The following is a 14385-nucleotide window of genomic DNA, read 5'->3' on the forward strand; positions in this document are numbered from 1 at the left end:
ACCAATTATTCCCGTTTACAAAATGTTCTATTATGCCTGTCTTCCAAAACCACTACAGTGGTACTTCAAGTATTTAAAGATATGAGTAGTCTTCATAGGCTTTTTGTTATGCTTCAAGTTTCGAGCCTAAATTTGAGTGACGTGCCGAGTGAATGCCACAGTGAACCCTGTAAGGTCCGCCCAAAAGTGGACACAGGATGTGTGGTTTGAAACATCCAGGAAATATCCACAGTGTTGTCGACACTGACTCCAACCCCACCTCCTTTCCGCTGCACAACAAGAAGATTAACAAACAAAGTAAAGTGAGTTAATTTGTTTTCTGTGAGTGCACCACAGGGCTAGTGACAGTTTGTGTGTGTGTCAGCAGGGTGGCTGAATATGAGGAGGAGTGTACAGCTAATTTTGTCTTTCTTAATAAATAGTGTTACCCCTTTGTTATGTGTGTTTGTTTACATGGTGTCTCATGAAGAAATTTGCTTTAGTATATACACTTTTCTAATTACGAACCCTGTTCAAGAACCAACTAAGTTCGCAAATCGAGGTTCCACTGTACTGTACTGTTATTTTTTGCCGCCCCAAAACATCCGGTCTTACCCGTTAGCATTATGGAGCGGCATGGTTCAGATGGTAGAGCGGCCGTGCCAGCAACTTCAGAGTTTCTGGTTCAATCCAGCTTCTGCCATTCTAGTCACGGTTGTTGTGTTCTTGGGCAAGACAAGTTACCCACCTTGCTCCTGATGGGACTTCCGCCATCAGTGTGTGGATGTGTGTGTGAATGGGTGAATGTGGAAAATAATGTAAAGCGCTCTGGTATCGTACAAGTATGGTAAAGCGCTATATGAAGACATAGCATTTACCATTAGCTCGAAATAATTGGAAACCATTAGCAGCTTCTACAGCCTTCTTGCCGGAGTCCACTGTTGCTTATTCTTTTACCCACGGCTCGGTTTCCTCTGCATACCTGGAGCAAATCTGAGTTTTCCAGTGGTCTGTTGCTCTGAACTAGAAGTGTCTTCGATCCCTCTGCCGCCCAATCCGGTGGGACAGTCATCCTCCCAGCACATCGCTTGAAAAGAGTCTACTCTTCTCTCTTACTACTCCGATTGTGTGATAGCATAACTAGGAATATATCCACTTTTTCAATGCCATTACTTGCTGTTATCTCAGCCTTATCGACCAGCTGTCCCTCTTTGGGAACTTGGCTCATTGTACATGTTGGATCCAATGAGACAGCAGGACGTCAATCAGAACAGACCTAACAGGATTTGGAAATCCTCTTCAGTCTGCTGGAAGAGGTAAACACTTCACATACATTTCAGAAAACTATTGTAGTGTTTGTTGTACATTCTATTATTCTACTATATTTCTTATCAAAAACAGTAACTTTTTCTTTTTACATGATGCATGTTGAAATTGTGTTGTTGTTTTTTTCGGGGGGTAAACACCGATTTAATACAAGTGTTTTGTTTACAAGTGTTTTGAGATTCGAGCTCGGTCATTGAACCGATTGGGTTCATAAATTGAGGCAATACTGTATTTGACATATATTTATTTTTATTCTATTATAGCCTCTTTCACACTACCTGAAGGAGCCGGCTTTCCACCACCACTTTTCTGTGTCAGCTGTCACTGATGCAAAATCAGTAGATGAAGTTGACCTGGCAATTTTTCATCTGATCGACTACAGTACCAAAGCAGTAACAGAACCACAATGCCGTGTGTGCGAAACACGAAACTTTACCGCCCTGTCCAAAAATGATGTATGCATCTCTTTAGCTATTTTGTTGGTGAAAGTGGAAGCGTGCACAGTTGCAGCAATATTTTGCTGGGTTCTGTGGTTCTGTGTGAAATGCACAGGTGAATGCAGTGGAACCTCGATTTACAAAGCCCCCCCCCCGTTATATTAATTTTAACATTTTCTAACCACAGACTGAATAAAAGTTGTTGTACAAACCTTGTCTCAGTGTATTGCCAAATGGCCCATTGTGTGCCATTTTGTGCCCGGCAGCACATCCATTGTGAGCGGGCTGAACTATATCGGGTGCTCCTTCAGTCAGCTCAGTGCTGTCCTTTGATACTGTGCTAAGTGCTACTTTGTGTGCTTTTTTGCCTCTTTTTACAAAATTGCTCAATACGAGAACAAGGAAAGGAGAAATGGACATGGTATGTGTGGTTTGAAACATCCAGGAAATATCCACAGTGTTGTCGACACTGACTCCAACCTCACCTCCTTTCCACTGCACAAGAAGAAGATTAACCAACAAAGTAAAGTCAATTTATTTTAGGGCTAGTGACAGTTTGTGTGCGTGTCAGCAGGGCGGCTGAATATGAGGACGACGGTACAGCTATTTTTTAGTTTTTTTTGTCTTTGTTAATAAATAGTGTTACCCCTTTGTTATGTTTGTTTGCTATACAGTTCTGTACAGCACTTTATATTGTGTACAAACTTTTACTAAAATATGGACTTTTGTTAAAACTGGAACCAATTACTCCCGTTTACACGTTTACCGTGTCTCATGGAGAAATTTGCTTTAGTATATAAACTTTTCTATTTACCAACCCTGTTCAAGAACCAGTAAATCGAGGTTCTACTGCACTGTTATTTTTTTTAAATTATACTAATTTTTTCATCAACCCAAATCTTATTATACCCCGTTCAGGCAAGGTACCAACATGTCCAAATTGCTCCCATTTTCACTTAGAGGTATCCTAAAACGTCAGAAATCCATCCATCCATTTTCTACCGCTTGTCCCTTTCGGGGTCGCGGGGGGTGCTGGAGCCTATGTCAGCTGCATTCGGGCGGTAGGCGGGGTACACCCTGGACAAGTCGCCACCTCATCACAGGGCCAACACTGATGGACAACATTCACACACTAGGGCCAATTTAGTGTTGCCAATCGACCTATCCCCAGGTGCATGTCTTTGGAGTTGGGAGGAAGCCGGAGTGCCACACACAGAAAGATCCCGAGCCCAGGATCAAACCCAGGACCTTCGTATTGTGAGGCACACGCACTGACCCCTGTTTCACCGTGCTGCCCTAACGTCAGAAATATACCACAAAAAAAGGCAGCAACCCACACATTTCTGACCTTATGGGGCACCAGGACCTTTAGGAATAGGTTATTTTTGGGGGAACCGTGCACTTCTAGGCGGAACACTTTTTTGGCTATGTCTGTTTGGGGAGCCCCTATTTTTCCCTGGATTATATCAGTGACCAGGTGAATACAGTGGAACGACACCCAATCTCTTTAGGGTACATTTGCAACAAGTCAGGCCACCCAGAAAACCGCTTTTGCCGATGGCCGAGGACACTCAAGTATCCAAATATGATGCCCTGTCCCCCAAAAAGGCTGATTAGGAGTTGTCTCAAAGGTTCTGTCTATCTTGACTAAGGTCTTGCAGGATTTGGATTGTGCAACTCTTCATTTTTATTTACCTTGAAAGCTCCTCCAGCTTAGATTTGGCGTAGTCCAGACTGTTCCTCTCTATGTGTTCATGGGGCGTGTGGGCCAGAAGCTCATGAAGCGTTAGGATGTAGCGGGGTATCTGCAGAAATCAACAACAAATAGGGGGGTAACTACAATATTAAAGATAACGTGTAAACGTGGCACTATGCACAAAGTGGAATACACACACACACACGCATACTGTATTTGCGAACGTGCTAATAAGAAGCAGATAAGAGGTGAGCGCAATCTCGCTCATCAGCAAAAAAAATTATTATTAGAGCAGCACAGCCTGCAGCAGAAGCCCCAGCAGGCTGGACTGTCAAGGAAAGTGCATGTCTTGCCAGAAAGGAGCCGTTATTAAAGCTTGAGCTCACCCCCCCCCCCCCCCCCCCCCCCCCAAAAAAAAAAAAACAACTGCAGCTTTTTACAGGGATGAAGTACACCACGGGGGGACTAAAACAGACATCTTGCTGTTTAGGTTGTTGATTAGTGATGCCACAATACAGCACAAAAAGGAGTGTCGCCTCCGATTTGTCTGCATTCATGGTCCAATTACACTCGTGTGTCTTTCCTGACACACTGGGGCCTCCACTACTCCCTCCGTCAACATTCACACTTAAACGGCTAGCTATTTTTAACCCAATGTAACATTTAAGGGCCCTACTAAATGCTAGCAGGAGTTTAAAAATGCATGGCAAGGCTTTTTGGGGAATTGAAAGTCGGGCCAGACTGTCTCCTCTCTTACAGGACAAGCTACATGTCGTATGTTAGTAAAAATAGATGATTTCCCCCTACTTTTGTCGAGCTGCTGCAACACCACCAAAGTCTGGTCTTTCAAACCAATATAAAGAAATAAAATAAAATGGTGTTTTAAAGCAGAGCAAAAAAAAAGATCCTTGGTATATTGTTTTTTTTTAATGTACACTACCATTGGTGTGGTGGATTTCAAGGCAGGTGAGGTTTTAATTGAATTTCCCAATATTTCATCAATGTTATTACAGGGTGGTCATGAAGAGGATACCAAGAAAAAGAATAATAATAATTAATAAATGATCAAATAGTTCAGTACAGTTCCGTTCAATTTATGTGGAACATGCATACAATACAATTACAATGTAATGCATCACATATTTCCTGTTGTTTCATTACAGCACATTTGAAAAGGAGTAGGAAGAAGCAGAGCTTATTCAAGCCTATACCCCATTTCATATCCTTTGTTACATGTCTGTAACAGAACGGTGAATAAATACATAATAAATAAATACATATATCATAAGTAAGTAAACATGTATTAAATACATAAATGATCATTATCTCATTTAAAAAAAAAAGAGGTTCAAGATGTTCTTTGTACTTTGTGAACACTTGTAGTTTGAACAGTCTCTTAAACTGAATAACACTAGTGCTTTGTTTGATTTCTTTGCTTAATCCATTCCATAATTTAATCCCGCATCCTAATGTGCTAGAGATCTTAAGTGTTGTACGTGCATACAAATGTTTTAAATTAAATTTTTGTCTAAGGTTATATTTCTCCTCTTTTGTTGAGAAGAATTGTTGTACATTATTGGGTAGCAGGTTATAGTTTGCTTTGTACATAATTTTAGCTGTTGGCAAGTGCACAATATTTGTGATTCAATAAATAAAGTGTTTGTATGTTTTCTATATCCAACACTATGTATTATTCTAATTGGTCTTTTTTGTAACACAGTTAGTGTATGAAGCGCACATTTGTAGTTGTTTCCCCATATTTCTACACAATAATTCAGGTAATTAAGGTAACACTAGCGAGTAGTAGAGAATATGAAATTATTTTTGATCCAGAACATATTTTGCTTTATTCATTATTGACGTGTTTCTTGCTACTTTATGTTGTATATTTTTTACATGAGATTTCCAGTTCCAGTTCTAGTTCTATTACAACACCCACAAATGTGTTTTCTTTCACCCTTTCAATATCTACTCCGTCTATTTGTATTTGTGTTTGACTTTCTCTTCTACTGTTACTGACTATCCTTATTTTAGTTTTACTGAGATTCAAAGATAGTCTGTTTTTGTCAAACCATCTTTTTAATTTGTTAATTTCTTCTCTTATTATTTGTATTAGCTTCTGTGTGTTCTCTCCTGAACAAAACGCAGTCGTGTCATCTGCAAATAATACTAACTTTATGTCCTTTGTAACTTTACAAATGTTGTTTATATAAAGATTTGACAATTTTGGTCCCAGTATTGATCCCTGAGGTACGCCACAAGATATTTTCAGCTCCGTAGACGTTTGTTCTCCTATCTTCACGTATTGCTTACTGTTGGTTAAGTAGCTTGTTACCCAGTTCAAGACCAACCCTCTTATGCCATACCATTCTAATTTGTTTATTAAGATATTATGATTAATTGATTATGATGCTTTTGTTAAATCCATAAACACTGCAGCAGCACATTTTTTGCTATCTTATACAAAAAATACATCTTAGTCACATGTATTTACTTTTATGAACGGCAAATGGGTTATACTCGTAGAGCACTTTTCTACCTTCAAGGTACTCAAAGCGCGTTGACACTATTTCCATATTCACCCATTCACACACACATTCACACACTGATGGCGGGAGCTGCCATGCAAAGCCCTAACTACGACCCATCAGGAGCAAGGGTGAAGTGTCTTGCTCAAGGACACAACAGACGTGACAAGGTCGGCGGAAGGCGGGGATCGAACCAGGAACCCTCAGGTTGCTGGCACGGATGCTCTACCAACCGATCCCAAATTAAAAATAATTTGGGATCTTACCATTTATTTGTATATGAAGTACACGCACATATCCTCCAGGAAAGGCTCTTAAGCATGTACTTTTAATCATAAAAGTCTGTTCACCTTCCGTCTTTGGGCCTGTATATATAATCTTCCATCTTGGGCATTACATTCATTCATTCAGCAAAGCGTTCAAATTTCTTCATTGTATTTTGTTTTTGTAAATATATATTTATATATATATATATATATATATATATATATATATACAGTATATATATATATATATATATATATATATATACATATATATACATATATATATATATATATATATATATATATATATATATATATATATATATATATATATATATATATATATATATATATATATATATATATATATACACTACCGTTCAAAAGTTTGGGGTCACCCAAAGAATTTTGTGGAATAGCCTTCATTTCTAAGAACAAGAATAGACTGTCGAGTTTCAGATGAAAGTTATTTTTTTCTGGCCATTTTGAGCGTTTAATTGACCCCACAAATGTGATGCTCCAGAAACTCAATCTGCTCAAAGGAAGGTCAGTTTTGTAGCTTCTGTAACGAGCTAAACTGTTTTCAGATGTGTGAACATGATTGCACAAGGGTTTAATCAATTAGCCTTCTGAGCCAATGAGCAAACACATTATACCATTAGAACACTGGAGTGATAGTTGCTGGAAATGGGCCTCTATACACCTATGTAGATATTGCACCAAAAACCAGACATTTGCAGATAGAATAGTCATTTACCACATTAGCAATGTATAGAGTGTATTTCTTTAAAGTTAAGATTAGTTTAAAGTTATCTTCATTGAAAAGTACAGTGCTTTTCCTTCAAAAATAAGGACATTTCAATGTGACCCCAAACTTTTGAACGGTAGTGTATATATATATATATATATATATATATATATATATATATATATATATATATATATATATATATATATATATATATATATATATATATATATATATATATATATATATATATATATATATATATATATATATATATATATATATATATATATATACAGTACAGGCCAAACGTTTGGACACACCTTCTCATTCAATGCGTTTTTTTTATTTTCATGTTTTATATTCTAGTTCCTTCAAAATAGCCACCCTTTGCTCTGATTACTTTTTTGCACATTTTTGGTATTCTCTCGATAAGCTTTAAGAGCTGAAATGGTTTTCACTTCACAGGTGTGCTTGAAGCTCATCGAGAGAATGCCAAGAGTGTGCAAAGCAGTAATCAGAGCAAAGGGTGGCTATTTTGAAGAAACCAGAATACAAAACATGTTTTCAGTTATTTCACCTTTTTTTGTTAGGTACATAACTCTACGTGTGTACATTCATAGTTTTGATGCCTTCAGTGACAATTTACAATGTAAACAGTCATGAAAATGAAGAAAACGCATTGAATGAGGAGAAGGTGTGTCCAAATTTTCTACCTGTACTACATGTATTTAAAATAAAAGCCGCCGGCTTCTTCTGTGGAAAAATATGGTATGGCAAGCAACAAGCCCCTGCTCAGAGCCGCGTATAGAGATAGTATGGCCAACTCGGTTTCAAAGTTTGGACCGAACATGGCGCTCTGTCGTCACGTGTGGGACTTTTGGCCAATCATTTAGGAGATCGTCTGGCCATATTCTCTCTAGACATGGCTCTGCACCTGCTAGCTCAAATGCACCACCCTAATTCATACTGACTCAGTGTGTGTGGCCACTGAGGGTACTACAGTATGATGTTTCTGTATTTAAGGTCCTATTAGCAAGAATAATAAAGCCACACTTGCATTAAATAAATGTCCCATGGTGTAGATTGTTCAGTGTAGAAAGTCATGGTGTAAAAATGCTTCTGGAAAAGTGATGTTAACACACTGAACAACAGAAAAAGCCTCGCCCTCAGCAGCGCTGAGTGCTGACTAGCTTGCGCATTAAAGTCGACAGGAAATACCCGCTTACGCACTAAGGGCCTGATCGGCTAAGATCCAAATACCACACGCTCAATAGTGTGTGCAAACAAAAAATAGCGTGTACTATTAGTGGGCGTGTTGCATGTGATCTACTTGGACCGCGTGTACAATTGATAACTTGTGCAGACGCCGTATTTGAATGAGGTTTGTGTGTCTACTACGCAGCTTTCACCATGGAGACACTTATTTACTGCACATTCATGTTATCATGCTTCTACCTGTGGCCTTTTGCTTTTGAAACTTGCAGCAGACATGCACCACTTTTTATGGGCATTTTAGAAGCAGTCCTCCAGTGCAACTACAATGGAACCAAGTTTTTTTTTAGCACGCTGAAGGTGGGCTCATGGGAGAGGGTCCTGCAGTACAACTTTAGTCTTGATAAATCACACTGAGTGTGCTGAATAATTATATTTGCAATTTCTCCCACCCTTATGTGTGCGTTCAGCATATATTCTGCACAGTCGTGAAGACAGAATTGCGCTCCTTATTTTGTTCCCTTAAAGGAGAATTGCAAATTTTTTTGGAATGTTGCCTATCGTTTACAATCATTATGAGAGACAAGAGAGCACAAGTTTTTTTTAATTTTGAAATTTTAAAGACTATAAAAAATGCCTAAACAATGTAACTAATTGGAGTCACCGTTGTAGCATTCAAAGCCCTCGAAAAGAACTTCAAAACCCTCCATCAACGTTTTATATACACACTGCAAGTCTATATATAATGTAGTAACAGACACCTTCATAACCATATGAAAAATTTACACACTGCAAGTATATATATAATGTAGTAACAGACACCTTCATAACCATATGAAAAATGTACACACTGCAAGTATATATATAATGTAATAACAGACACCTTCATAACAATATGTAATATGTACAATATACAGACTGCAAGTATATATATAATGTAGTAACAGACACCTTCATAAGAATATGTAATATGTACAATATACAGACTGCAAGTATATATATATATATAATGTAGTAACAGACACCTTCATAACATTATGTAATATGTACAATATACAAACTGCAAGTATAGATATATAATGTAATAACAGACACCTTCATAACAATATGTAATATGTACAATATACAGACTGCAAGTATATATATAATGTAGTAACAGACACCTTCATAACAATATGTAATATGTACAATATACACACTGCAAGTATATATATAATGTAGTAACAGACACCTTCATAACAATATGTAGTATGTAATATATACACACTGCAAGTATATATATATATAAAATGTAATAACAGACACCTTCATAACAATATGTAGTATGTACTATATACACACTGCAAGTATATATATATAATGTAGTAACAGACACCTTCATAACAATATGTAATATGTACAATATACACACTGCAAGTATATATATAATGTAGTAACAGACATCTTCATAAGAACATGTAATATGTTCAACATTTACCATATTTTGGTCAATTAATTTCCTCAGCGCATTTATTTCCGTTTTCATAGCAACCCACTTCCGACTTCTGGCAACAAATGTATGTTCCTACTTCCGGAAACAAACACAAGTGTGTTGTAATCATGGTAGCCTTGGTAATAGACAACAAAGATGACTATTTTTGGACAAATGAGTCACAACCATATATTTTTGAAGCTGAACATAGGGAGGATGAACTACTGCTTATAGAAGGAAGCACGAACAGAGAGGGTAATGTTGGAGCAGACGGAAGCCGAGAGAGTGAGGTTGGCGTGACTTGATGGTGTAAATGTGGAACTTGGAGCCAACCTATGCCGACAGAAATGACGTCCTTACCCAAAATGAACTGAAAAAAACTTCCTTGGCCAGTTTGACCAAACGGACAACTGTCCATCGAGTAAGTCACTCTAATATTGATCATGATACATGCAGCACATCATGCTTGTTATTACAACTACAGTACATATGTTGTCGAACTAACTGTGTACAAAAAAAATATGAAATGTGGGCTCATACTGTTCATGTTTTTCAGTCAGCACAGACTATTTCATTGTGTTGTGCATTAGAAACTCAAAAGCCATTCAGCTGTGGACGCAGAAGGTAGCTTACCTCTTGCCGTAGCTAGCTTACAACTAATGACGTAGCATACCATCGCAAGGCGATGTGTTAGTACGCTAGAAAAAGAGTTCCTCAGTGTTTGCTCTTACAATAACAATGTTGCTACAGTTTGGTTATTATACAGGTTACAGAACGTGAATGAAGTATTGTTGGCATTTCTTAGATGCATTTTCAAAGTGAAGACAGAATTGATTGATACCATTAGCTGCAATGCTAGCCACCTAGAACGAGCCAATTATTACAAGTTAGAATGCAAAAAAACAAACATTTGTCTTCTTGTCTCTCATAAGGATTGGGAACGATAGGCAAAATTCCCCAAAAAATGCAGTTTCCCTTTAAATGCACAAGTGTAGTAGATTTAGTGTGTATCAACATTGTACATGTTTTAATAAGAGCAGACCTTTAGTAGATCAGGCCCTAGATGAGAAAACAAATATTCAGCACTGAATTGTCTGGGTTCTCTGATGCGTACATTCAGTGCACTAAGGACATCATCTGGTCAGCAGACAGGAAGGTCTGTAACGGCAGCTTCGTATCAGCTTTCTGCTCTCTATATGATCATGAACATTTCAAAAAACTATTATAATTATTCATTTATTAAACAGTTTATTGTACAAATATCAATATTTATTTTATTTAATCAAAACAAATGAGGTCTGCCAAACCCGCTGACCTATGACCGTACGTCCCTGCTCTACATTGCTCTATAGATACAATTGCAATTGCGGCCAACAAACTGTCATCATGGAGACGCAGTGGAGCTATAAATATAATGATAAATGCTCACCTGAAACATGGGGTAGGTGAGGAAGGTCTCCAGAGTTCTCTCTTCACAGTCCGGCTTGGCCTCGTACTGCTTCAGCAGCTTGTCGAAGTCTCGGTTCTGCTTGCAGTGGGCCAGGATCTGCAGGCTGTACTGATGGTTCCTCACAAACTCCTGGTAGATGTTCAGCATGGGGAGCAGGATGTCGAACAGATCGGCTGCACAAAAACATCCCGTTGTAACGTAACCCATGATATCTCGCAGGTTCTGATTGCATTGAAGCGTTCTTCTTACCCAGTACCAATGTTGGCCAGCTGGCTATTCTGGCTTTTAAACCCTGGTAGAAGATCTGATGCAGAAACATGATAGTTTCACTGCACATAAATGGGGGACAGAAAATGAGCAAAATTATGAGTTAGTCATGTCGCCGACATCCAGCAAAGTTGTACTGAATGCGAGCCCTGATGGAGAGCGTGAATGTGCTCCGACGAGGGCGTGGGTGGATTTCTATTAGGCCAATGAGGGTGCATGCATATTAGTGTGCAGTCTCAGTGTCCAATGTTTTTCAGAGGGAATATAAAAACTTGATATGACACGGTTTGTATATATCAAGGAAGGAAAACAGCACACCGTCACAAAAATTGGTCCATCTCCACTAATGTAGCCCATAATTAGCCTCCACTGGCAAATGATTAGACTATGTTACTAACCCATAGACCTGCTGTCGAATCCCCTTAAGCAAGGGTCTTCAAAGGATGCCACAGTGAGCGTGGCCTCACAGAGTACTGTATAACATTCTCTTTCTCAACTGTGGTCCGTATGGGCCGCAGCGCTACTCAATTGTAATACACTCTTACACCACTTGTGGCAGTAGTGACAAACAGAAGAAGTCTGTAGCTAAAGTCATAAAAAAGTTTTTCAAGCATAACAATTATGACTAAATTGACTATGTTACTAACCCATAGACCTGCTGTCGAATCCCTTTTAGCAAAGGGTCTTCAAAGGATGCCACAGAATACTGTATTACAGTGTTTCTTAACCGCAAGCGCCCCCTAGAGGGCCGACAAAAAAGTCTCTTTCTCTACTGTGGTCTGTATGGGCCGCAGCGGTACTCAATTGTAATTACATCACTATCATTATCAATAGCGCTATTTCTATTGGTATTGGTATTGCTCCATTTGTAGTGTAATAATGGTCATTGTCATTTCTATATTATTTCTTATTTTTGCTAACTGCTTATTTGCTATTTCTTTTACCATCATATTTGTACATTTCATATTTGCTGATGTTGCTCTATTGTTGTTATTGTTGTATTTGCTGTTGTTGTTTTTGTCTCTCTGTCTAATCCCCCTCTTGTCCCCACAATTCCCCCCACTGTCTTCCTTTTTTCTCTTTCTATCCCCTCCTGCCCGGCTGCACCAAATGATAATATAAATACATTTAATAAAGTCAAATACGAATAAGGCAACAAGAGAAGTATCCTACACTTCTCTTTTGTAAAGTAAATCTGAACAGCCGATATGGGCCTCTACATCAACTATATGATTTGCCTGAGAAGCTGGACAGGACAAAAAAAATAAAAATAAAAAAATAAAAATAAATAAATAAATACAATTTTAAAAAAAATACAAAGTAATTACAGCACTTGTGGCAGTAATGACAAATAGAAGAAGTCTTTAGCTAAAGTCATAAAAAAGTTACTCACGCACAAAAAGTATGACTAAAGTGATAAAGCTGTATTTTCATTTACACTTTAATTTTATTAAAATTGTAATTAAGATTTTTTTTATTATTGTATTGTATTGTATTATATTTGTATTATTGATTATTTTATTTATTTCAGCACAGTGCAATTTTTTGTAAATGTATTTTTCGTCATTTATTTATGAGTCCCTTGTTATGTAATACATTTGGTTAGTATTTATTTTTGTGTTAAATAAATAATAATCTTTGTGATTAACACATGCTTTCATATTATTTATTGAGATTTTAAAGTGTAAGTAGGTTAGATATACCTATTGAATAAGATTACAATTAAGAGTAAAATGACTAACTCAGTGTTACTATTTGAGCGGGCCCTTAGTAGCGGAAAAGTTGGGCCCTGCGGTCAAAAAGGTTAAGAACCCCTGCTCAGTTAGATTTGTTTTAAAAAATGGATCACACAGAGTTGGATGCATGCAATTGCAGTCAAGGTTCTGTCAACAACTAAATAGGTGTGTCCTAATACTTTTGTTCAAATAGTGATTAAAGCACCATTATGGACAAAAATGTTGAGCTACCATTGGAATGACATTCCAGCAAATATTCCAACCTGTTCAGGAATATACTGCTGACGTCGTCATGGGTGATGGGCGGCTTCTTGGAGCTGGCAGCCATGCGGAGCGGCCTCAGAAAGTTGTTGACCAGGATGTGCAGCTGCTGCACGTATTCGGCCTCCGAATCCAACATACTGAACACCACCTGGTTCCTCTTCCTCATGCTCTCGGCGTGCGGTGAGCGGATGTAATCCTGGATGATGGTCTTCCACTTCCTCCTGCAGATCCAGCCTCGCAGGAAGCTCTGGACCTTTAAAAAAAACCCTACATGTGTTATTTTTGTTGAAATGCATAAAGAAGGAGCGTGATTTTTTAACCTTTTTGATCTTCTTGATTTCAGAGTCGTCATCAGTCGGGGCCGCTGCAGGACTGGCGTGGATCTTCTCGTTATCTTTGAGCAGCCCAGAGATCTGCCATGGAGAAGGACCAATAGTTGGCTGTAACACACTTCTCACAATGACTGAGTCAACAGAACACTTGCGGCTCTCCATCCATAATTTATTTACGCCGGTCATTTAAATGTAGCCGAGCCACTTTGTGTGGTGACAAATGGCCGAACCACACACAAAGATGTTTGAAGCTTTGTAGGCGGCGAGTGCAGCTAATTGTCATTGCGTCTCATAAAAGAGATGCAATGTAAAAAACACAAAAAAAACTTGCATATTCCCCGCCACTAATTCTGTTTCACGGGCATCACATTTGCACATGAAAGCAAAATGACTATTTGATGTGAAGAATGGCAGCTCAGTCGGAGGCATTGTGCAGAGTGGCGAGCGCCTGCCTTGAGCACAGCGCCCCCTGTGACATGCTGCTTAAAGGGATATCATCCAGAACAGACTTTTCAATTGCTTAACATAGGACCTTATTTACTAATATATAAATATATAAAAGCACATGCTAATCACTATAAAGTTGCATGTACTGTTTGTGGGCGTTTTGCGTGTGATCTACAAAGACTGCGTGTGCAATAGATAACCGCCTTATTTAAAATACGTTTTT

At 38.3% G+C, this 14385-nt stretch overlaps 1 protein-coding gene across 2 annotated transcripts in view; it reads right to left on the bottom strand.

The window, feature by feature from the left end:
• The window catches only part of rasgrf1 (Ras protein specific guanine nucleotide releasing factor 1), an 85417-nt gene that overhangs the window by 37996 nt on the left and 33036 nt on the right, over nucleotides 1-14385 (bottom strand). For both annotated transcript variants that reach the window (XM_062042550.1, XM_062042549.1), the window contains exons 4-8: nucleotides 13704-13796; nucleotides 13383-13636; nucleotides 11366-11445; nucleotides 11096-11289; nucleotides 3438-3547 (exon numbers count right to left, since the gene is read on the bottom strand). In XM_062042550.1, the coding sequence (XP_061898534.1) occupies nucleotides 3438-3547; nucleotides 11096-11289; nucleotides 11366-11445; nucleotides 13383-13636; nucleotides 13704-13796 (731 nt within the window). The remainder of the gene's footprint in view (nucleotides 1-3437; nucleotides 3548-11095; nucleotides 11290-11365; nucleotides 11446-13382; nucleotides 13637-13703; nucleotides 13797-14385) is intronic.

This window comes from Entelurus aequoreus, linkage group LG03 (assembly GCF_033978785.1).
Source record: "Entelurus aequoreus isolate RoL-2023_Sb linkage group LG03, RoL_Eaeq_v1.1, whole genome shotgun sequence".
NCBI lineage: Eukaryota > Metazoa > Chordata > Actinopteri > Syngnathiformes > Syngnathidae > Entelurus > Entelurus aequoreus.